Source organism: Homalodisca vitripennis, chromosome X (assembly GCF_021130785.1).
Source record: "Homalodisca vitripennis isolate AUS2020 chromosome X, UT_GWSS_2.1, whole genome shotgun sequence".
Lineage (NCBI taxonomy): Eukaryota > Metazoa > Arthropoda > Insecta > Hemiptera > Cicadellidae > Homalodisca > Homalodisca vitripennis.
This window is the reverse complement of record NC_060215.1, coordinates 148,133,739-148,160,495: the sequence shown is the minus strand read 5'-3', so window position 1 is coordinate 148,160,495 and position 26,757 is coordinate 148,133,739. Positions and strand designations below refer to the sequence as shown.

The window sequence follows — 26,757 nt, the reverse complement described above, 5'->3', positions numbered from 1 at the left end:
TATAATTTTGTCCAAAATTTTTATTGCGATTATTTATAAATTTCACGTGGTATTTATTTATATTTTATATTGATTTTTCATACCATGCTCACTGATGATAAATAAACTAATGTATGAAATACATTCTATTGATTAATATTGTATAATTTATTTATAGGCAAAAATAAAGATTGATCAAAAATGGTGACCGAAGGTAAATGAATAAATCGAAAATGAATACATTGAAATTGGAATAAGGTATAAAAAATAGTATGTAAAATAACTCATAGTGTCTGAATACACATCGATAAATCCAAAATTTTATAGTATTTCGGATTTAATTTTTGTTTGGAATAATCGAATTACACCAAATGGTAAGTTGTGAAAAGTATAAGCGGAACAATTAGTGTCCAATAAATGGTAAATCTCGTATAAACGCTAAATGCTAATGTTCACCCGGTGTCAAATTAATTTACCAAAACAGTATTTATCCAATTATTTTGTAAATTATATTTCTTCATATCTAGTAAATTCATTTGTATTGGTGACTGCGAAAAATCCAAGTAACCCATATACCAGCATAGGAAAATAGAAATAATTATAGCTTTTTATTTTATACTGCCTTTAAAATGTCCAGATCACCATGATTTGTGAGTCTGGCTGTTTAAGTTTCTAAATTTTACAAAACTTAGTTGTGATCACATGTATGTGAACTTTAAACTTAAGAAATATTAGTCACTGTTATTGACCTCTTCTTTAGTATTTTAGACACAATAAGAGGAGAAATTCACTTTATTATAAAACATAATACCAAATTAAAATTGATTAAACTTATTTATTATTTATTTATAGATTTATTTCCGAACATGTAATACTTAGTATTATAAATCTACATATATAGATAATTGCATTAGCAACACTATGACCAAGTGTACAATCCGTTATATATGTTTATTTATAAATATTGAGTGCTGCTATAGCACTTCGTATCACAGTCCATAAAAATCACAATTCAATATAAAACAGTTTCTATTAATGTTATCCACAGAGTCAAAGCTGTATCAGAATAAAAGCACTATTGGAGTAGATTTACTCGTACATTGGCAAGGTGATTTACGAGATACATATATTTAAACGAGGTGTTAACTCGAGTATTCCAAGGTCAATAGTGGCAATTTCGAAACACTGAATCTTTATTGGAGTCAATTTAAATAAACTCGGGTGAACGTATAGCGTTTTAGTGCGAAATAAGAGCCAATAAACTCCAGGACTGGCTGCAGTTTTTCCAAGATCTCCTTTTATTTGGCTCGGGAGACATCATGTGTCAGGACCGGTATGACACCGTTGTTTACGTGATCTGCATAAGCGGTTCTCAAACGGCGTTGATGACCAAAAAAAGGTTGTGCACTGAAGGAAAAAGTAAAGTAAAAGCCCATCGGTGTAAATATTCAGGACACCTCAATCGTTCGAGCGAATGTGAGGGCTCTTTTATAAGGCTGGGGACTCAGGACTTGGACAATTTGCATGGAAGTGATACAGTTTGGCCGCGGAGGACTGTGAGGCGGTGGAGCCGTCGACCGTTACCTGGCCGGTTCGGACTGGATGGCCTTGGTGGCCAAGGTCGACTCCTACACGATGCATCGCGACCACTACTCGACACCGTTGCACTTTCTAACTTATATTGACCATTCAGACGGTATCATCACTGATGCTTTGTTGTTAATACGCCCATCCTCTCACTCAGGCACTACCAATACCAGTCTACACGTCGACTCCTACACGATGCATCGCGACCACTACTCGACACCGTTGCACTTTCTAACTTATATTGACCATTCAGACGGTATCATCACTGATGCTTTGTTGTTAATACGCCCATCCTCTCACTCAGGCACTACCAATACCAGTCTACACGTCGACTCCTACACGATGCATCGCGACCACTACTCGACACCGTTGCACTTTCTAACTTATATTGACCATTCAGACGGTATCATCACTGATGCTTTGTTGTTAATACGCCCATCCTCTCACTCAGCCACTACCAATACCAGTCTACACGTCGACTCCTACACGATGCATCGCGACCACTACTCGACACCGTTGCACTTTCTAACTTATATTGACCATTCAGACGGTATAATCACTGATACTTTGTAATTATAGTTAAGTATATAGAATTTGAGGGGTGTGAACTCTCATCTTCTATTTCCCATGGATTAAGGATTTCACATGAATCGATGTTCCTTGGAGGTCGCATTTTGAAGAATTTTTGTGTCTAACGCAGACGTGGTGTTATTTAACCTCGTTACCAACCCAACCGATGCAATGACTAGATTCGTGATAAGATCTTAAAAATCATAATTTTTATAATACTAGCAGAAGTAAATTTTGATAATTTTCTATATATTCTTGATCGATTGTACAATATGTGATTTAACATTATTATATTTGTTTCAGTATATTGCTGGAAAAAGATGCGGACGTACCTTTGTCATTAAATAAATTTAACTTAATAAAATGGTTTAATCTTTACACATGCATTATAAAAAAATTAAACACAATTCAAAACGCTCTGGTTTTGGTTACTGTGATTTCATTTCACAATGTACTTGGGTTAATGATCTGTGCCAGAGAAAAGAACTATGTTATTATAATAGTACGTAAAGCAGGACTTTTAATGCAACTGTCAAATGTTAATTATGTTAAGAGTTTTATAAGGAAAGAGTTACCCACTTAATATATTTTAAATGGTATTTCTAAATTACGTTATGTACAATAATTTATTCAGTAAAATATTTAGTTTTTAGTCGCTGTAGGATTGAGACATGCCGGATTATCATCCTAAAGATATAAAGTTAACAACCTGTTGGATAGATACTAAGACGTTTGTTCAGAAAGTAACGCGTAAACCAGTCTGCTTAGCCTCATCATCAAGGTACAACCTGTTGGATAGATAACATAACAGACAACAGATAAGATAAAAATAACACCCAGTTGGAGAGATACTAAGACGTTTGTTCAGAGAGTAACGCGTAAACCAGCCTGCTTAGCCTCATCATCAAGGTACAACCTGTTGGATAGATAACATAACAGACAACAGATAAGATAAAAATAACACCCAGTTGGATAGATACTAAGACGTTTGTTCAGAGAGTAACGCGTAAACCAGCCTGCTAAGCCTCATCATCAAGGTACAACCTGTTGGATAGATAACATAACAGACAACAGATAAGATAAAAATAACACCCAGTTGGAGAGATACTAAGACGTTTGTTCAGAGAGTAACGCGTAAACCAGCCTGCTTAGCCTCATCATCAAGGTACAACCTGTTGGATAGATAACATAACAGACAACAGATAAGATAAATATAACACCCAGTTGGATAGATACTAAGACGTTTGTTCAGAGAGTAACGTGTAAACCAGTCTGTTTAGCCTCATCATCAAGGCACGTATCAACAAGAAGACCGTTGTTGCTACAGTTACCACCGCGAGCTTTGTAACGTAGACTAACCAACGGCAGAAAAACTGGCTTACATTGACCTTATCGACAACAGGTTTTTAATTATCCACCCAGACAGCCAACGATTTCTTCATTTCCTTATATAAATCCGTCAGCAATCTTCAACAGTTTGTGGACATGGAAGACTAGCTATATACAACTGTTCTAATAATAAAAGTCAGTCCAGTTCTTGCGTTGGTGACCGAAGGTGAAAAAATTATAACCAGTTATATTAGAGTTTTTCATTAGCTATAAATTGAAATGCTAATATTAATTCGGATTATTTTTTTATGACAAGTAGTGGAATACCATAATGGCGTAAACCGTTAATATTCAACTAGTTTTGCAATGGAGGTTATTATTATGTGGAATTTGTCGTGAAATTCCGCAAACCTTCTGTTAATATCAGTACAATACATCTTTAGGAAAACGGAAATAATAATAATAATACTTTACTCACATATACCCTTTTGTTTTACAAACAATAATTACTTAGAAACCAGACCTGACCTCAAGACTAAGATTATATATATTTATATAAATATAAAACAGAATCAAATCCTATAATAGTTGTGGACAAAAAAGTAAATAAAAATTCAGTTAATAACTAATTCTACATTAAATATCAATATATATGTAGTACACAGTTTGAGAAAATTTAGGGCCTCTAAGTCTAAGCCTGTTTAGAGGTTCCATCATTAGTATTACAATATGTAATGTGCGATCAGACAAAAATAATTCTTATACTTTTTCATAAGGCGGTATAAAATTAAAAATAAACCTATGACATTTCTTACAAAAAATATATTTGTTATAATGTAAAACATAAAATAATAATAATACAATAAATCTCTTTTCCCTGTACTACTGTTTTAGTTCACTTTACCTTTAAAAATAACTCTATAATATTAAACAAATCTTAACACTTATTTATACAATATATACAAACGTTTGTAAGTATTGCTGTATGATCAGTATTTGTTGAACATAAATTTGAAGCAAGTATTAAAACAAATGCATTTATCATTTTATAATTTAAGGCGGACCTCCACCCAGAAATGCCCAAATATTAAAACTATTTCTTATTTCTTAGCTTATCCTGAAAGTATATTGTATTTTAATGTATAAAATGTGGCTTGTAAAAGGAAATGTCGTACTCGCTACCTTTATTTGTCTCCGACATTTTCTGTTAGTTACAGGCAAATAATTGCTATATTTACAGCAATTGGTAACATCAATGTACCTTCTGATTACAGCCCTATCGGTATTGTACGAAAATTTGTTAAAATCTGTAAACTATCTACTCTTTATATTCCGTTTGACCTTTCACTTTACAATCATACTGACTTTTTTACCTTAAATTTATGTTATCCGTCTCCACGTCTATCTTCAAAAACCTACAGTTTTTACTTACATTTAATAACCTGTTTAAACCAGAAACAGAGATACACTTATCATTATACGTTACCACAGTAATACTCATATAGTAAACCATAAACATACGTCTAAATACAGTGAGTACACCACACCGAGGTGTCCTATGTATGTACCAACACCGTAATGTGTGTAAAGTAATGTGTAAAAAACGGCGAATTTAGTTTATTGAATCTCGTTTTTATAAATTGTGGTTTTATGCAATGGTATTTGAGCATATTTAATACAATATATCCATATGTACGATAATAATGTTCAATAACAACAATTTAATGACTATGTTCTATAAATGTACAAGTCTTTAACAACAAAAACTTTGATTGTTTTAATTTTATTACGACCTGCAGCTGTCCACATGGTAAGAAAGTGAATGGGATTGTGGAGGATTACAAAACTGCCGACTAACTGTACAAAGATTTCTCCTTCTTTTTATATTTCCAGGAATCCGATCTGAGCTGTGGTATATAACTTATATACCACAAGTAAGTATTTAAGGCGATACCCGAGAAGAGACAAGTTTCCAGCTATCACAACTTTCCTTCAAGTCAGAATCAAGTTAATATGAACCCTCAAAGCACATCGGTTACATATTTCACTAGCTCTCCAGCCTTAAAAGAAGTATGTGTACCGTAAAAACTAATACATAGAGATCACCTATATTTATACTCCCATAAATGTCAAAATGTACAGTACCCGTGGCAGTCTGCGAGCTGATGATTCTGTTCCTGACTTTACGAGCTCCGGAGACATTAACGCGGTCATTCCTCTTGATATTTTATTGCGAATATTGTATTGTTGTATGAATCGATACACTTGTATAACAGTTATATACCTCCATTTTAATAATAAAAGTACTAATATTACACCAATGTGGTATTAGACATCCACAGCCTTCAAGGACATAAGTTTTTTTAAGGGAGAAGCCGATCACCTTTTAAGCCTTACTCTGCCCGTCCTCATGGGCCACTGGCTTGTGCGAGGATCTCTTATCGAACAGATTAGAGGGAGAGTCGATACAGTACAAGATCGATGGCAGTGATAAAAAGTGCAACGGTCACAGACAGGACTTGAACCTGTGTTATCTCTAACTCAGACTCAAAGTCCAACATCTTAGGCTCCTCGGCCATCGGTACTCCCAGTTTTATGAATTTTTTAGGAACTAAGTGTGCGCTATTTCATGTATATTCTTTTATCGAACATTTATCAACTATGTAAAGAGATTGTATATATAAAAGGAATGTCGTAGATATCCTGATCAATACAGTTCATAGGGCTTCAAGTTATGGTGAATTTTGAAATATGTTTAGTTATACTATGCTGTTCGAATTAATTGGGACAAACATGTTTTTCTGGTCTTTGTTAGTTTGTGATAACTGGTGATGTCCCAGACCGCTTCAAACCGGTTATAACTGCATAGAAGTAGTGTGCTGGGTTGACCTTGACTGTAAAAAACTTGTTTGACTGGTTTTGGAGTGTCATTCCTTCAGTTGTGAGCCTTTCTTTGTGGCGGTCGGTGGTTGTGGTACTGTGTTCCGTTTATTACGTGCTTCTTCAAAGATGGATATAACACCTAGGAAGCGTGCTAAAGTTGTTGCTCTTAATGAACACACGTCTATGACTGTGAGAGGTATAGCTACAGCAGTTGGTGTGGGAAAATCTAGTGTTTCCAGAATTTTAAAAACATATCAAGATTCCGGATCATTGTCTCCAAAAAGAAAAGGAAAATGTGGGCGCAAACGTAAAACAACTCCAAGAACTGACAAAATTCTAATAAGAAATAGCAAAATAAATCCAAGAAAGACAAGCACAGACCTTCGAAGGGATTTGTTGGATTCTGGTATTGAAGTGAGTACTTCAACTGTAAGGAAAAGACTTCTGGAAGTTGGTCGAAAGGCAAGAAAAACCGAAGAAAAAACAATTTCTTACTAAGAAAATGATGCAAAAACGTTTAGTATGGGCTAAGAAATACCGATCATGGACTGTAGATGACTGGAAAAAAGTTATTTTCAGTGATGAATCACATTTATTTGTGCAGGGATATCTATCAAGTGTTGTTAGGCGGAGTGAAGGTGAACCTTTGCGAGAAGGTCATATCCAACAGACTGTTAAACATCCTTCTAAACAGATGTTTTGGGGTTTTTTTTTACCACAAATGGTACTGGGAGCTTAGTTCCCATCAATGGGATGATGAATTCAGCCAAATACATCGACATACTACGCAGTCGGATAGTTCCATTTATGGAAACATTTGATGGAACATTTCAACATGACTTAGCCCCTTGCCACAATTCAAAATTGGTCAAGACTTTTATGCGGGAAAACAAAGTAAAAGTGCTTGATTGGCCTGGTAACTCACCCGACCTAAATCCGATTGAGAACTTATGGCATATTCTCAAGAAACGTTTAGCTAAGATGGATTGCACTACAAAAGAAAAAATGATAACAAGTGCTATACAAGTTTGGTTTCACGATGATGAAGTCAAGAACATGTGTGCTAAACTAGTGGAGTCAATGCCAAGACGTGTAGGTGAGGTCATTTCTGCTAAAGGAGGACATACTTCATACTAATGTATTGATTGTTCAATCTAAATAAGGTATCTAATGATTAAAAACTAATGTTTTAGGAAAAAAATTGGTTTTTTTTTCATTTGTCCCAATTAATTCGAACAGCATAGTATTAATACAGTTCACGCCATTACCGGTATATACAGATGCATGTTATTGTAATCACTGTTTAAAATGAGGTGCTTGAAAAATTTCAAATCCATAACTCATTTTATTCCTCAGATGTCTTTCGGATAAGTAGCCAGGCAGAGAGTCATACAAAAAAAGAAATTGGCACGAAAATGACACACCACGTAATTCATGCTTGTAGAAATGAAGTTTCATGCAAAATTTAAAGTGTACATATAAAACTGTCTTAGTATAGTTTGTCACATGATAAATTTAGATTTTTGCTTATTTAATTGGGTTTCATATCAGTGCTTGAATAATAAGAGTGTAAACACTTTAATAACAAGTTTGTTAACAATTTACTATTAAATGACGTTGCATGTTTTGGGATATGACATGATATATGATATATGACACATTTTTAAACCTATTGTGGGTGTATTGAGTTTGCTTAAAAACTTTGTTTATTCTGCTATTTTCTCGTTGCCATCATAAAGACCAATGTATAAAAGTTCGCTAACGCTCAGCCAAATCCCATAGAGTGACATGCACTATCATCGAACTCAGTTCGTTTTTCAGATATCGTGCGAACAAACATGCAGATAAGTAGAAAAATAGACAGACATATTGACAGAGAGATAAAAATAAATTTTTTCAGCCCCACGACTGACAGGCTTCGCTAAAGCTCAGCCAATAACACATTTAGGTGTCGTACATAACCTAACTCGCGCAGGTGTATTTTTATCAAAAATGGAATTTCAATCTAAATGAATAAATGATTTATTTCCAATTTTAACAAACATTTACAATTCTTTCATTGTTTTGGAAATATACTGGTCATTTTTATAAATAGTGTGACCAGTTTTGAACAAAAATACATTACCTACAAAAACATTTAAACTTATGAGTCTAGCACTTTAAAACAAAATAAAAACACAAAGTCGCCATCTGCGATATCTGTACATGACAAAATAATTGATCAAAATTATTGCTTGTTTCAATCAATCTAACAAAATAAACAGATACAAACCCTGGAAGGAATACCTACAAAGAAAACAACAGTACAAAAATAGTGGAAACAACAGTTACTAGTAAGCACGTATTTTAATAAAAAAAAAAAACTTTTTACTTAATCTATGGAATCTAAAAAGTTAGAAAAATAAAACAGTTTATAAGTATTTTATTATCATTTGAAAAATTTGACAATACATAAAGTACTTAATACAAGATTAACAAAAACTTAACAACTTAACAAAACTTAACAATCACTTGTAGAACCATATGTTTAAAACAGCCTTTTTGAACCATTTTTAACAACAAAAAGAATTTTTTTTTCTTGCAACAAAATTATGAAATAATTGATGAAAACAAAATATATATATCCTCACAGGTAAGAAACTTCTAGTACATTGTTGAGGTTAGGTAACCAATATCCTGTTCTGAAAGAAGCCAAATTATTACTTCTTTGCAGAAAATTTTAAAATTTATAATATTTTTTAAGATCAAGGGTAACTTGTTGTACAACTTAGGACCTAAGTACTGGAAAGAGTGGCGAAAAATCGATCTGTTTACTTTAGGCAACCGGTAATTTTTGTTGAGCGCAAAGCGAGTGTTGTAGTGAACATGGTCAATACCTATGTTACCACTCCTGACATAAAAGAGTCGCAATACTTTAAAAATGAACATGTATTGAATTGGTAGAACGGTAAAATTGGTAGAACGGTAGAATTGGTAGAATCTTCGAAAACGCAGTGCAAAAATGTTTTTGAGATCATTAGTTTATATATATGTGTATATAATATAATGATTTAAGTTTCATTGTTAAATTTCACATTGATTAGGAATAGAAGAGTAATATGCTATAATAATTATAATTTTACACCAAGAAAGTTGTTACACTATATCAACATTATTTTAAAATATTCTTGAATCACAATATCAAAAAGGTATTTGGAGTACCTTTCCAAAAATATGACATTTAATATAATAACATTATTTAAGAAAAAAGTGCGTTTATAAATGTAACGTTCTGATCAGAACAACCTGTAAAGGGGGTTTTCCACTTTTTTCGTAAAATATAGTTATGAAAAGATTCAAGATAGTTTAAAACAAATTCATATTTAAACTATTTTCAATCCAATCTATTTTAGTAAGTATTTGAAAGATTTAGGAGGGACAAAAACACGCCTTATTCAAACTTGGAATAGATAAGTAAGTGTTCAAGAGCTTGATTTAAATGCATTCCTGTAATAGTTATCATAAAACTTGTTACTTAATGAGTACGCAGGTTTTACTTTAGAGAAGTATAAGTAGATTGACTGAGTGGATAACCGTAATTTAATGTTCATCATCATATTTTGGGTTAGAATATTGAATTGCTTGAGAGTTAAACCATTAAAAAATTTAAAAGTTATTGATTGCATATTATATACACTACCGTTGTATAAAAGTGGGAGACACTAGATTTTAAGTGGTGATAAATAATAAAAACAATGATTTCATTTATCACTAGCACTAACTATTGTTATAATGTCTGAAATAAAAGTATTGGCGAAAAAATTAAAATTGTTAACACATTATCAATGCGATAAAATAGAAATAATATTTTGTAAAATTAGTGGGTAAAATTTGATGATGATTGCGGTTATGTGTTTCTTAGGAAGCTAAGAAAAAAATTATTACTTCAAACAAGCCACATACTATCAGGATATTAACCCTATTTTTCAGGACCAAAAAGAGTATTTAGATTATTGTGAATATTTGTCTAAAGTTTTCATGTGAGATGTATTACAATGTGTGTATAATTGTGTAGTTACACAATGTTACCAATGTTACAATGTTATGTTACTTGTTCCAGGGCGACTCGGGCCTATTCATAGCATTTCCCCTGGAGTCGGACCGAACCAATGTAAGTTCACTCATTTTTATGAAGTACATCTTTCTTTCACACACAATTTAACACACAATGGCGAGCAGATGTAATGTAACCTTTTTATAATTGTAAAACTTTCTATGTTTAACAACGACCGCGACTCATTCTGGGTTGAAGATTATTAGAGGTCGTATTACATTGGACCTGAAATCATCCTATTGTCCAGACGACCTTAAAAGGCTTTCTCTAGATTTACGCTCGATTTTGATGGAAAAACTTGTAATGAGAACTGCTTGTTGAATAACGTTGTGTAAAAACCAGTTGGACTGGCCGGAGCGACCGGTTGCCGTGCGATCTGCGAGCTTCACTCCTCAAAGGAGAACAGGTTGTACTTTATATTATTTATCAAACTCTTTTGACATTAGTAGGTCTGCAGTAACGATAAGCTGTGACACTGTCTCATAATGCGCTGGTGTCTGACTGGATGTAGGTCTGCAGTAACGATCAACAAGGACAATGTATCGTAATGCGCGAGAAATCGAACGGATATATCTGCATTAACGAGCATCAAGGTAAATGTTCGTCAATGACTGGCACTAAACCGAGCCAGATCTCCAGTAATGATGAGCAAGGACGAAGTCTCATAGTGCACTGGAACCTGGACTGGTCTAGATCTCCACTAACGGTCAGCAAGGACGGTATCTCTCAATTTGTTGGCACCCGAAGAGATCTAGATCTGCATAAACGACCAGCAAGGATAATGTCCGTCAATGGCTAATACTTGAACTGATCTTGATCTCCAGTACCGACCAGTAAGGAAAATGTCTCTCACAATGCACTGGCACCTGAACTGATCCAGATCTCTGGTACCGATCAGTAAGGAAAATGTCTCTCACAATGCACTGGCACCTGAACTGATCCATATCTCTGGTAACGATCAGTAATGAAAATGTCTCTCACAATGGACTAGCACCTGAACTGATACAGATCTCCGGTACCAATCAGTAAGGAAAGTGTCTCTCACAATGCACTGGCACCTGAACTGATCCATATCTCTGGTAACGATCAGTAATGAAAATGTCTCTCACAATGGACTAGCACCTGAACTGATCCATATCTCTGGTAACGATCAGTAATGAAAATGTCTCTCACAATGCACTGGCACCTGAACTGATCCATATCTCTGGTAACGATCAGTAATGAAAATGTCTCTCACAATGGACTAGCACCTGAACTGATACAGATCTCCGGTACCAATCAGTAAGGAAAATGTCTCTCACAATGCACTGGCACCTAAACTGATCCAGATCTCTGGTAACGATCAGTAAGGAAAATGTCTCTCATAATGCACTGGCACCTGAACTGATCCATATCTCTGGTAACGATCAGTAAGGAAAATGTCTTTCACAATGCACTGGCACCTGAACTTATACAGATCTCCGGTACCGATCAGTAAGGAAAATGTCTCTCACAATGCATTGGCACCTAAACTGGTCCATATCTCTGGTAACGATCAGGAAAGACGTTGTGTGTAGAATTGTGGTGTATATAGGATTTAGCGTGTCGAGTGAATTGTTACAAATTACTTAATTTACTAAATTTTGACAACACAAACCAGCTAAAAATTAGTCAAACGTTTCAGGAAGAGGTCGATGTTTTTTATACCTAAAAATAAAGCCGCAATAAAAAAAATACTACCACAATACTAAAAACGGTGAAGTAGGGTCAGCATGACGAGTGCTCTTCATGTAGAAAAACATTTTTACGACTTCATTCTCAGTTTAAAACAATGGAAGTGTGCTTACAATGGATTGTGTATTTTAAATATATATTTGATTAGTTATCTTATCACTAGTCAGGCTATAGCTAAATTCTGAAACATTAGGTTATGTAAGACTAAAACAAATATAGCTTATTTACTGTTGTTCATTTTATTTAGTTTTACACAATTGAGCGACCGTAATATTATGTAATCGGTATGAAATCATTCGATTGAAATATATCTAAAGTCCTAGAAAATCTGTTAAATTATTGTAAATATCCTTCCAGGTACAACATAGATACAATCAATTAAATTTAAAATATTTATTAACATTTCATGAACAGAAAGACGCCTTTTATAGTATGGTTACGATTTTAGTTCAGGTAAATCGAAACTATGGCGTTAAGCTCTCTGGAATAGGTCAGTTTCTAGATAAGTATATTTAGTATATTTATAAGCTTAGTAGTTTTCAGAATTATTGATCTCTAGGCTATTTATAGTGACAGCCAGGTTTATATTGTCACCAAGATGGAAAAGCTCCTGTTCTCGCGGCTCGGACAGCTGGGTGACACAGCACACAGAACTTTCCACTAGCCTGGAATGTGCCAAGTTTCCTAACAAGGGCAGACGTTGCATTTCCGCTCAGGCTCCACAAACCATCTGATCACGCTTTCTCGAGCCCACAAGACATCAGAGGACAAGCAGACATCTCGTCGGGGGTCGGAGTGAGGGCGTGACCCCGAGCTCGGACAGGCATAAGGCATCGGCCAACGGTTGGGCTCCATACCGAGCTAAATTCAGGTGCATAAAAAAACTTTCAAAATAAGAAATTCACGGATAAAGCAAAGTATGGATTTCACAACGAATCCATCAGGGATCGGCCAAAATTAAGGTCTTCGCGGACCTTGAGATCGGTGTGAAGCCCTCGCTATGGTACGCCTTGCCCGCGAAGGCATTGAATACTTTAGCTGATTAGTGTAGGTAACTGCCATTAGTTCGATCACGAAATTCACAGACAAGACAAAGTAAAAGTCTCAATATGAACTAGGATCAGTTCCCTACACGGATCGGTCAAAATCAAGGTCTTCACGAGTTAATATTATTTAATTAAATTCACGTGTATGTATGCAATGATACACGTTAAATATAAAAATATATAACTGAAAATGATGAACGTTTGGGACTCTTGAAGAAATAATTATTATCGCTTTAAGAACCCACAAATCAGGTTTAAAGATTGAGTTAATAGATTTAGTTGATATTTTTATAATTCCGTAAATTGAGTGAAATTCAATTGGTAGTTTTCCAATTAATTGACTTCAAAATCAAAATAATTTTCCCGATTATTTCTAAAGAGCAAAACAATTCTGATAAGAGATCAGAAATCGGAAATTACTTGCTGGGACTGCTTTCTGATAAGTTGCAATTGAAATATCAGATGGCTTATCCCATCACTAGTATGCTCCCCCCCCCCCCGGAAGGCTGACCCCGCTCCAGAAGCGCAAACACGCACACGCACGCGCCGACGCGCCCTTCTGTGTTGAACAGCTTGACGAAGCTCTGCGCGTGCGGCCTGACGACACAGTAAATTCCACACTGACATGATATATCACAGCGCCTGCCACCTAATTAGTATTTCTTGACATTTTCAAAGTTCAAAAGTTCAGCAACATTTGAATTGGGCAGAAACAAGCGTGATTGATAAGGCATTGTACACTCGTAGGTCGACGCAGCGGGACTTGTTGGTACGCGAGCGGCTGTGGCTGGTTCTGTCAGAAGATGGAGACTATCGTGGGCAGAGTTTGTGATCAATTCTAGCACTGTTAAGGGGGTTGTGGACCTTCCTGAATCGCCCATGTTAATCTAGGCTACTCTCATGTACCTTTTCTCAGAAACCACTACGCGTAAAAGGTTTTGAACAGGGTTTTAGTTTAGCAGCAAGCTTCATTTACCCATTCAGATTTTGCACCCTCCAAAAAAACATTTTTCTGTAAAGAGTTTGTGTTTAAAACACCAAAAATATTATTTTTTATATACCTTCATATTTAAAGAAACTTCTTATTTCTTCATTTAATTTATTTTTAGTACCCTAATACACCACCACAAATAAGCCTCTAGCCTACTAAACGATTGTGATCATTTTAAAGCCCGAGCTTGAAAATTTTCAGAGAAAAGGTAAGATAAAGTTTTATATACAATCGTATTGAATATTTGGGGATAATTTGTATAACTAATTCCACTATCATATATTATAACCGGTCATACAGATTTATGTAAGATAAAATTGATTTTTGAGTTAAGCAAGCCCCTTAAGAGCAATCGTGCTTGGTTATAAAATAAAATTCAAAATTATCTAGCGCATAATTGCAGTTATCATATTTATCATCTTTATCCAAAATAAATGAACAGATATTTTTATTATGATTGTTCTCTAAAAATAGGGACTAGGTTTTTTTATTTTTTATTACCACTCCTGTGACACGAACCTAGACCAATTTTGAAACAAAATTACTCGTATTTACGAGTAATTTTGTTTCTCAATACTTCCATGACACGAGCTTTCAAATGATACCATGTCTGACTGTTATTTCAAAGTTGTCATCCGTAAACTACTATTGTAAAGTTTACTTTTTTGTAAATATAAAAATGCCTATAACCAAAAACTTCAAATGGTATGAGGGGTGGACTTCCACTACTTCAGGTTAAGGCCCATACAAAACTGAACAACTTTCACGTTTAAGGTGTACGGAAAGTCACAGCAAGTCTGCAGAAGATCTCAGGATGCTTTATAGCTGCCACTACTCCCAATGCCCAGCAAAAGAACAAGAATCCTCTAAATGCCTGATGCTTGATTGGCTAATGTTGTGCAACACAAAATGTCCAGATATTGACACAAAATGTTCGATAAGGGGTATTGTTTACTGTTGAGGATTACTGTTGAGGATTACTGTTGAATGGGTAGTGATCCCTTTGTTAAAGATTTTAAAGCCTAAATATGGGGACGTGTCCTGCTTCCGGGAAGAGGCTGGAATAGAGCTTACCTAGTCTACTCTTTTCTAAGGTGACAGGACTAAAAGATAGTACCCGCTATCCCTCATCATGGTGTATGTAACACGCACGAAGGTTCGAAATTATGTGGCCTCACTTCTCCACCCTTACCAATCCTGAGTAACCTCTCAATCCGGAAGCAGCACAAAGGTCCTAAAAGGCCAGCTGCAATAAGATGGAAAAGATATCCAGAAGACAGCAGGTCTAAGAGTATGTGGAAGGATACCTATTAAGTTGCATCTTTTATTATAAATAGGGATTAAATAATTGAATAATTTTAGTAGTATTTCCAATATTAAGATATGTTTCGTCTTGAGTAATTTTACTATCAAAACCATTTTTGTTTGTTATAACCCTGTATTTCAATGATCACGAAGAGCATTCCAAATCTTTGAACGCACCCTGTAGAAGTAAATCGGTGGCAAAAAGATAATTTTGGCTGTGAACAACTAGTCTCTGCCTTTCTCTTTTTCATAACGTGACTCTCTTATACTTATATTGCTACAACTTGTTTTACTGTGGGCATTACAATTTGTTTACCGTCGTATTAGAAGATTTTATTAGAATGACTGTGCAGAGGTTAGCCTATGTGTTATGATGGTTGCTCGTTAAGCCCATTCCTTTCCAGGATTTATGACTGGCGTTCAGGGGAATTCCACTGTTTAAGGTTTGTTATTTCTGACAGACCTGTCGCAACAGGTCGAAAGCACTTTCGCGACTATCTCTGAGCACCACTGTTGAAATATTCACACAGGTTTGCAGTGGGTCGAAGACAAAAATGCAAACAATTACAATTAAAATGTATTTAGGTGTGGTTTTACATTTTGGTCCCCGTAATTGTGAAATCCAGTCATTCCTTTTTTATTGGATGAGCAAAGGTGTTAAAATTCAAATTTTGTGTAAAAATGTTAATACAAATTTATTTTTCTCTGAATACCCCGCTCTTTTGGTCCCAATTTTTCTATTGTACCATTAAACAATCTATTCACATTCAACAATACTATTTCCTTTTTTCACATACTCTAGTTTTAAATGTATTGCTGCAAGTATGATGTTGAAAGTGCACATATTGAAATACACATTTATTATGTGTCGCTATTGCACCTCCACCCGTGGATACTCGTACTCTAATCTGCCGTGGAATCTATCGCAACGATATTATAGTTATTAAATTCAAACAATGGAATACACACAACAATTAGAAGTTGATTTCGTTTTCCTTAATTTCTTTACTTAAAATGTCAAAACAGACCCTGAAGAGCGAATGATTCCACCAATAAATTAAATATTTTTAATCAAGCATTTCTGCTTAAATACAAATCAAGCATATTACAGTTTGTAACTTTTTCAAAAATAAGTATAAGAGTCAGTTCCTGGCTATGACTTGCTAGTATAGACAAACTTTTTTAACCGTTCCCATGGATTTAAAAAAAGTTAGCAATTTCTGAATTCTGAAGTATATTAAGCTCATGCCCAAAATACAGTCCAATGTTCGTAGCTTCCTGTACAGATTTTAAACATTTGAACCAGTGAATGAGTCAGGCGGCTGTATCGAATACATCTTCGACCTACGACAACCGATTGTTTTGGTATTTAGATATTTTGGTTTCAGAAAAATAATGAAACTTAATTTTCATTTGAGCCTTACTCTTCCTATTGAATAAAGTACTGTGAATAAAATATAGAATGGAAAATCGGAGTTTAAAAGTTATATACTAAAAATAGTTTCGTCTGTTAATAAGGAAATTTTATAATTCAATGTTATGAAAATCGTGGGCGTTGCGATCGAGTTTTAGTAACTTTAATATGGTCACTTTTAGAGATATTAAACTGTATATAGATCGTTAATAATAGTGATTTATCAAATATTAGATTTCTTTTACTCTTACTCAGTATTCCTTAAGAGTCGGACACAATTAAGGCTGTATTGGCGGCCATCTTGATTTTTAGCCCTATAAGAACAATATTAAACCATAATCACTTGTATGCACTTGTTTTTCGATATTAATAGGTTTGAGAAAAAATCACAAGCTGTATTTTACTACATCATTTAAATATTTAAAATTATTTTTTTTAAAGGAGAAGCCGATCTCCCTTTATGCCTTATTCTGCCCGTCCTCATGGGCCACTGGCCTGTGCGAGGATCTTATCAAATAGAATAAGGGGGAGAGTCGATACAGTACAAGGTCGATGGTACTGATAAAAAGTGCAAAGGTCACAGACAGGATTCGATCCTGCGCTATCTCTAACTCAGACTCAAAGTCCAACGTCTTAGACCGCTCGGCCATCGGTACTCCCAAAGTAAAAAGTCTACACTTTACAAGAAGAACTAAAAAAAGGTTGTGTGCGTATTATTTATATCCTTAAAATTAGATATTTACCATAACGCTACGATCAAACATATGGGTATAAAAGTGCATGCATGAGGTTTAACATTGTTCTTATGGTGGAAACCTCAAGGTTATTACACTACAGCTGACTCATCAGATCCAACATAACACCTACATTTTCGAAGAAGGGTATTTAAATTGTGCAAATCTTGTATATATTATATGTGAATATAATGTTTTAAGCTGCTAAGTGAATATAATTAAATTTAAAATACTTTCCATCAATATTCAATTAAATAACGCAATAGTGTAATGTACAGTTAGGATTCGCCTGATTATGGCATTTCAAAGCCACACTTACTAAAATTGTAGGTGAAGGACGAAATTGGACATACCTGCAATTCCAATCAATAGAATGTGGCACTGAACTGGCCTTGAAACCGCCTGAGTAGCATTGAACTGGAGTTCAGTAAGAAATACCTTCCTAGTACCAGTCAAGATTTACTATCTATTTGTTACCGCTAGTTAAGTAAGACGTATTGAAATATTATAATTATATTGGTACTGAATATTCAATCTTACTTAACTAATAATATACAGTATACACTTCACAAGATTGAATGATTAATGTTAAAATATTGTGGATATACAGTATAAAATTCACTTGATATTGAATTATTGCAATTTTCAATATCTCAGTTTTACTAACGCAAAATTAAGTTTGATTCATGACGATTCCTTTTGGGTTAACAGGTTTAAAAAAATGTATAATTCTTTGAAAAAATCTTGTAAAATACATATTAGTGCAACATACAGAACACAAATGGTGATTGAAAGGGGTTAGCTATTAATATTGTTATTAGCAGTTTCAATATGTAATAATATTGGGAGTACCGATGGCCGAGCGGTCTAAGACGTAGGACTTTAATGCAGGGTGTTTTAATGTACAAAATGTGGCTTAAAGAATTTTTTCAATGTAAATTACTTTAAACACATCATTATAAGTTATTTGCATAAATGAAGTTTTAGTTTTGTTGATGTCGACAAACCTTTGTATTTATGTATCTTTTAATACATTGTGAAATTCCTGTTGAAATTCATTTTCGTGAAATTGTACATCAAAAAATCAAATCAATACATACATCAATCAATACAATTGATACATCAATTTTTGTTCATTGTTGTGTCTCAAGCCACCTAAGTAGCTATTACATAAGGAGTTAAATGTGACAATTCAAAAAATCAAAGACGAAATGTAATAAAAATTAAGTACAAGTTACATTTATTACTTTGTAAAAGGGCATTTATAATCGATACCTTTATTTATCCCCCATATTTCCTTTTAGTTTGATGAAACTATTACGATGGTTTAAAACAATTGGTAACACTAATGTACCATCTGATTAAAGGCCTATCAGTATTGTGCTGAACTTTTAAAAGCTTTGCTAATGTATATTTAGTTATGGATATTTAATAGTCATCATCAAAACACAGCTTATTATCATGGTAGAGCATATAGCCGCTCGGTCTGAGACGTGGGACTTGTACCTGAGTTATAAATAGCGCAGGTTCAAATCCTGTCTGTGACTGTAGCATTTTTTTATCAGTACCATCGATCTTGTACTGTATCGACTCCCCCCCCCCTTATTCTGTTTGATAAGATCCTCGCACAGGCCAGTGGCCCATAAAGACGGGCAGAATAAGGCTTATTAAGAAATTAGCCTAATCTCCACCGCACATAAAATACTCCAAAATGTATTCAGTATCTAAAAAGAAAAACTAATTAATAGTTCTTGTTTTCTGTAAACTTATTTGATTCCGTGTCGATTTTATTATTTTACAGCTAAACAAAGTAAATAATTTTCCGACACTTTTGAATCAGAAACAGCGTTCAAGGAAATTTATCACTGACTTTTGAAGAGCACACTTGTTAAATTTTGGTTTTGTATTATTATTAATCATAACACTAATCGACGATTTTAAATAGATCTAACATTTGTACCACTTCACAATGTACTTTGAATCACTTTGTTATCGGTAGTGTTCTTACACAACTTGTAAGTTTATAGAGTCCTTGACATTTGATACACATTAAGAAGTGGTAGATATTCGTTGAAATACTTATTTGAATTACTAACTTCTAACAAGTCAAAATTTTCTGGAACGACACTTAAAAGTCCAAACGCATTTCTCTATTTGGTGAGTTTTAATATCTGCGCAATTTACTTCCTAGCTTTCGTACTAGCAGGTTTAAGGAAGCACTTTCTACTTCGATCTGTCACTTGTTATTAAATAACATTTTCAATCAATCCCTGATATAGAAGTAGTGATAAAGTATATAGGCCCGATAAGGACATCAGGGAGAGTTCGCGTATTAAGGACGATTGCGAAAAGTGTGTTACAGTCAATCGAGGTAACATTTCTTACATCGCAATGTCCTTTCCTGACAGGAACATTCTAGAGTGATGACGTCAACAGCAGCGTGTGGTGGAGTCGACATGGCCGCGACCAAGGAGTATTGATGATGGAGGAAGCGGTGAGTTACGCGTTCAGGAGGTGCAGACTTCCAAAGTACACAATACGCAGCCTTGGACAGCCTCGTAATTGGCTAATTCGTCACTGTCAAGTTAATCAAATTGTAGCAAGTACGCCCAGTACCAGTGGTGGTGCGGTATTTACTCCATTGGCTGATGGTTCTCATTTCACGTGGTGATAAATTATCCTTACCATTCATCCTTTTGCTACAGAATATGATTTTCCGAACGCTTAATTATTTACATAATAAGGTATTTTTTTTTCCGTTCATATTCCCTCTTAGTTTGACAAGGTAAAAAACGTCAATACTAAAATCCAACCAACCACTCTTTCATTCCTATGGAATCAAAGCCTTCAGAAAGTAGTGTTTTAGCCTCCGTCCTCTGTTGATTTCACCAACTAAAATGACACAAAAAGCTGCCATTTTTGTTCAAAGTTTGTTTGAGACGACAGAAGGATTTTTAAAGGAGCAGGATTTTCCGGACAGTTACCATCCTTGAAAAATATAGCTTAGACTTTTTTTAGAGATGGTTTGCATGACTGTTGTTGTTTTACCTTACGGGCGAAAAAACCCCTCCTGACTTATGCGTGTCACAACGCTCTGGTACGATTTTTACATTTTAATCTAGATTGTAGTTATGTACGGTATTAGGTTAGTTATCCACTTGAAGAAGACTAAGATTGCGGATCTCGAAACTTTATGTTACTGATTTCTTGTATCGCAGAACGAACGTTTTTATCACACCTCAAAGAGGTATTACAAACTTAAAATAGGTGAATTGTATTAATAAGTTAAATATTTGTTTATAGTTGGCAAACATTTAACAATAAGACAAATTTATGCTGTATATTTTAATACACATAAATTGTAGCTGTAAGAGAGAATACACAGTCGAGACAAAGAGGCCATTATCGTTAGAATAAAGAAACACAAGGAAAATACGAAAAATAACAGGAATGTTGAAAATTGCTAACCTTTCTTCGTCTGATGGCTATCGCAAAAATTTGGCGATAACCATAATACACTGTGAACCTGATTTCGTTAGAACGAAAAATATCGAGAGTTCATAAATTAAATTAGCGAACCACCCACTAAGTCATCTGTCAGTTTTAAATAGGCCGTTTTGGTCGGCAATACTGAGACTAAAAGGGGAATCTAAAGAAGAAAACAAGAATAGAAAGTTAAAATAAATTAATTCAGAATCAAAGTATGATTTCAATAAGTTCATATCGAGCGAATAAATAATAAAAGGCCTATATAAATTTCTTGATTTTCCGCCATCTTGTTCTGCCGTAACGATCGAAATTTACTATTGGCCACCAGTCAGTTGTCAGTGGTTAGCCACTGCGAGCAGATGTACTGTAATCAGTATCATTTAGTTGGATTTATGATAATAAGGGAAAGTATTACTAAATACATGTTCTAGAGATAATGTGCATGGAGTTAACGTACAGCATGTTGTGATCCCTGACTCATGTCATAAAGGTTTGATACAGTCTAAACATAGTGTTGTTAATTTTTCTATCACACCATGATGAAAAATTTCAATAGTCAATAGCCAATTATTTATTGCGGAGACAAAATACATCTCTATAGCAAACTACAAAACATACATAGCACATCGAGCTGTCATTCAGACATACATTTGACCACTCATTCCACGTTCATCCATCACCTATACTTCCCACTTCGTTCGAGAGTCAGTCTTGTTGAACGAATGTCTTTGAGATCTGTTACTTTCATTTTAACATAGTTGCAAAACCATGTAGTTTTATTTCTTTTCAGGATTTATTTCATTTATCTCATTCAGGAATAAGAATTTATATTAAAGTATACCCTACAGCATCGTAATTTCTCTGTTGGATGTACTTTGTGAATTGACAATTCTGCCCTCGCTATGGGTCGACGCTCAGCTAACACCTTCCTTAGTTTGAAAATTTTTGATGGAAAGACAACTTAATATATCTCAAAATATATGTGGATTCCTTTACAATTTGAAGGACCCTTACTGAAAAATCTTACTTTTGGGGTGCAACAAAGAGATCAGTTCAGACCATAAGCTGACCACCTGACAGCAAGTGATACACGTGTACAGAAGGAACCGGATTCTGATAGGTATCGATGTTGTTACCATTCCTTCACGGCCAGAGCAAAAAGATGCGGACACCTATAGTGTTATTTACACCGCATTGTTTCTGGTTATTATCTGACGTGCTTTTCCGCGCCTGTGAAAACCGGCCGCAGAATGTTACCTTTCCTGTGTACAGACGCAGTCACGCAACACGTACAGTAACGCCAGTTTCCCAACACATGTTGTTGCTTTAATAAACCGCAATTACAACTAACAGTTCTGTTATTTATTACACTTTCTTACAGAATTTTGCAATCGAGTCGATTTTTAACCAATCAACTTTGTAGTTCTTAAACAATAAACATTGCTGTTATTTATTCTATATTTATAGCTATTACGTAGTGCATTATACTAAGACCCAAATATAGTAAAACGACCTTGAGTTTTATCTTTAGTAACAATATTAAAATTCTAAACATTCTGCGCCCTTATTTTGTAATCATGGAAATTGTCTAATTTCAAATTTATAACTAATACGCATCCAAACCATTTTTAACCATTTGTAAAGTGTAAAATTTTGAATGATTTAAACGATCATCTACAAAAATGAAAAACCAAAACAATTAAGAGTTTAGTATAAATGTTGATTATAATGATGGGGTGTGTCTTTAGAGTGAGACATCTCCGAGACAATGAGACGTCAACTGAGACAGTCTACGACCAAACGAATAACAGTTCTTAACGTTCAGTATTGTTCTTAAGGGGCTAAATCCAGTACAGTTGCATGTAGCTTATTATAATTGCAAGGTTAATTATACCTTTATTACAACCGCTGGGGGTTATTTTCACTTTTCACAACATAGCAAAGTGTATGTTCATGTATTACATTACTTTACATGTACATAGGTGAGTATATAACTAAAGCTAACAGCCTCAAAACTAAATTACTCGATACATTTCCAAGGGTAATCTATTTTGTATTTCACATACGAAGATAATTGCTTGCTTATTAATTTGCCTGTTATCTTTAGAAATAACAAAATTAAGATCAATATTTCCCACGTACAATCATTTAATTTTAAATAGTAAACTTAACCTAATATAACCAGAAACCAAAATAGACTCAACATTATTTTGAGATTAAATTTTTATTTTATTCAGCGATATTTTATTTTATTTTCAGACACGCTGTATAATATTTGGTGTCCATGAGATAATTTTTTACTGCGTGTAGACAATTATGGCGTGCAGATATTACTATAATAGTCAGTATATCTAATTTTATAATCAAATCTTATGGATAATTAATCTAAATAATTGATTATTTTAGTAATTTTTGAAATGAATGAATCCGAGAATCTTCTATTCATTTTTATTTAAATAAAAAAAAACCATCAAACATCTGTTATGACTCATTTCTATATTTCTAAATGTATGATAATTACTACTCTAGACTGATTACACACACAGAAATGCAATGTATAAGCATAATATGTAATACATATGCTGCAATTAAGACACAAGCTTAGATGGTGTAAGAAATAATATTCAAAACTAATTATAACTTATTTTAACTATAATAAGAATAGCGTAATTCTGTTTAAGTTCAGAAATGGTATTAATATAATTATTGATACTACTTTTTCAGTTACAAAATATATTTCATAACGAAGCTTTTCAGAAAGTCATTGGACATAGTTGATATTAACCCTGAATCACAAGTGTTCGAATTTAGTACAATTTAAATAAACAAGCCTTTACAATATCAATGGAATTTTAGTTCAGTATATAACGCATATATACACATGGTACTAAAAAAAAGGAATGTATGGTAATTGTATGATCCTAACAAACCACCAATCATCATTTAAATGAGACAGCAGCTTTTCAAAATAATATTCGTATTACTGTGATGACTAAGCGCTGGGTATATTATGTCCATTATTTTTAACGAAGAATGGAAGATTTGAAGTAATCAATTATTTTACTCTCGATTATGCCATCGATAGCATACAGGCACTCTCGAAGTGCTACAATCCGGTTACTACAAGGCCAGGTATTCGGGCCATCTGAAATGACGAACGTTTATTACGGCTTTATCACGCTGTCTACACGCCGGTGTGAGATTCCAGTCCACTCGAAAGTCCTGCATTAGCAGAAAACTCTGGCATTTTCAAATTGATTGGGGACGTAAATCGAAGCAAGGCCAACGTGACAATTGGCGTTCGGTTTTGCCAAGCGGTCGGTACGATCAGACCGATATCTAACTGGTCCGGATCCCACTTTAAACTCTTTAGATTATAACAAGAGCACTCACTCATTCTATAGGCCATTTATCTTATATTAACTTGTCATCTGGCGTCTGAAAGGAATAAGGAACAAGCTCTGTACGGGTTCTAATTTGTACTTATGAAAGAATAAACAATACAGTCCACACTGAGCTTCATGTAATATTAATGTAAAACACGCCAGATTACAGTTCCATAAGGAATTATACTTCAGTACACACACTTGCCTTCTGCTTCATTCATGCATGCACTGATCGCATGATGTCGTTATCCCCTCTGTACTTAAGAGTCGCTTATAGTAAAACGACTTTAATTAAGTTTTTTTACTCAATAAGAATAATGCAGTATTACTTTTAACCCCTATGTTTGTCATAAAGTTTTAAGAGATGTCTCACTTTAAACATAAGTTGAATACGGATACGAAAAAGTGTTGTATATGTATTGCTTATTCAGAAAACACCTCAGACTTTTTAAAGGTAATCGTTTAAACACTCAAAAAGCATGCGATTACACTTTAAAAGAAAAACTAAAATGCTCTTGGATGTTTTCTTGGGAACAATACACAATAATAAATCCGTCTCCAATATACATTAATCAATAATAATTTTTCAATACGGTTCAATAACATTTTTTTCACTTGGATGTGTTTGCAAAAACTACAGAAAATTGTCAAAATTACAGTTTCACTTTACTACTTAAAATTGCAAACACTTAAAATTGAGAATTTTAAAATGATTTATTTAAAATTTATGAAGTTGTATCTATATCCATAAAGTTCAGTTAATGTGTTAATAACCTGGAACGCGTCGTGATTTTAAACTGAAATATTCTTTAACGAGATAATAAGTTTCCCAGTAATATTACCATATCGCCACTTACTAACATTTCCTTATCAAGACTTAACTTGTGGTAGAGAAAGTTTATAAAAAAGCCTCCTACCTGAATAAAAAAAATGTTTTACAACTAATAAATCTACACAATAAACATTATTAGAGTAAAGTTCCTTAAATCTGCATTTTATCATACATTAGAAATTTCGAGTATATACCTGCTTTTTAACAGTTAATAGCATATTATAATGTTACAATTAAATGGTATATTAATACTAAATGGTAGTTGCGTGTTATTATTACGTACATTTTTTAAAATCTACAATAAAACACTAAAATGGGTGCCAAATGGAAAGGAATACAAGTTTTTGTGTGACATTATTATAAATAGAACACTTTTCAACGGAGGTTGAGTACAAAATTGTAGGAAAAACACATTAAAAACAATTAATTTACTAAGTTAATAGTAAATAAGTTTGCCTTTTATATAGACACCTTGTATTTACAAATGATATTAAAATCTGTCATGACCAAAAGAACATTACACTAGTTTTAAATTTTGCAAGTGGCTGGCGTAAATGCCGTGTTAAGATGCCACAGTTGAAGTGAATTACGGCAGAGGCTTGGTGAGTACTTTAATGAGAGTTATGTTGCATAATTGATAGCTGCATACGGTGTTTTATCTACGAACGTACCACGTGGAATATTTCAAAGCCGCATACAACTTTCCAATACACATTTTGCACAAAATGTTATTATATTGAATATGACTTACACCCTACAATAACATTATTACTTTAATGTTATTGGAGATAAATAATAAATCGCACCTAGTCCTATAAGAACCTTTGCGCTGCTTCCTGAATGGCAGGATATTCAGGATGGGTAAGGTTGAGGGTAGGAGCCCGCCTCCTATCGAGATCCATGAGGAAGAATTTAGGGCACTAATCTCAAGTCATGTCTCCTCGAAAGAAGGGGATGTAAGCTCTGAACCAGCCTCTCCAGTCAAAGCAGGCAGGGGTGGCACACCCTTGTTGAGGCTAGCAAGAACCTCTGAGGTTAGGGAACGAACCCCACCAAACTCCGACAGTTATCTCCCGCAGTAGACTAGACCTATGTAACTACCCTTGCACCCCAATATCTAGACATTTGCGGTTAGTGATGTGCCGCTTCTGGACATCCATAGGGTTGCCCAGATTTAAGTGACAAGGTATAAGATTTAAGGTATAAACCAGCCAGAAGTGATCCCTGCTGGGTAGAAATTAGGTTAACCATAGCTAAAGACAGACTAGTTACCTCTGTTTCAGACATGTTACAATGACATAACAGAGCAATAGTTAACGCACATTTACTCGACAGTTATAATTTTAATCCAGAAGTTTAAAAAAACTTGAATATTGAAAGAGTTAATGTTTGCGTGGCTTATTCAA

General features: G+C 34.2%; 1 protein-coding gene across 1 annotated transcript in view; it reads left to right on the top strand.

Moving 5' to 3' along the window:
• Positions 1-26,757, top strand: part of LOC124369992 (Krueppel-like factor 5) — a 147,910-nt gene that overhangs the window by 109,707 nt on the left and 11,446 nt on the right. Inside the window, exon 2 of the mRNA XM_046828250.1 lies at positions 10,448-10,498. Coding sequence (XP_046684206.1) covers positions 10,448-10,498 — 51 coding nt within the window. The remainder of the gene's footprint in view (positions 1-10,447; positions 10,499-26,757) is intronic.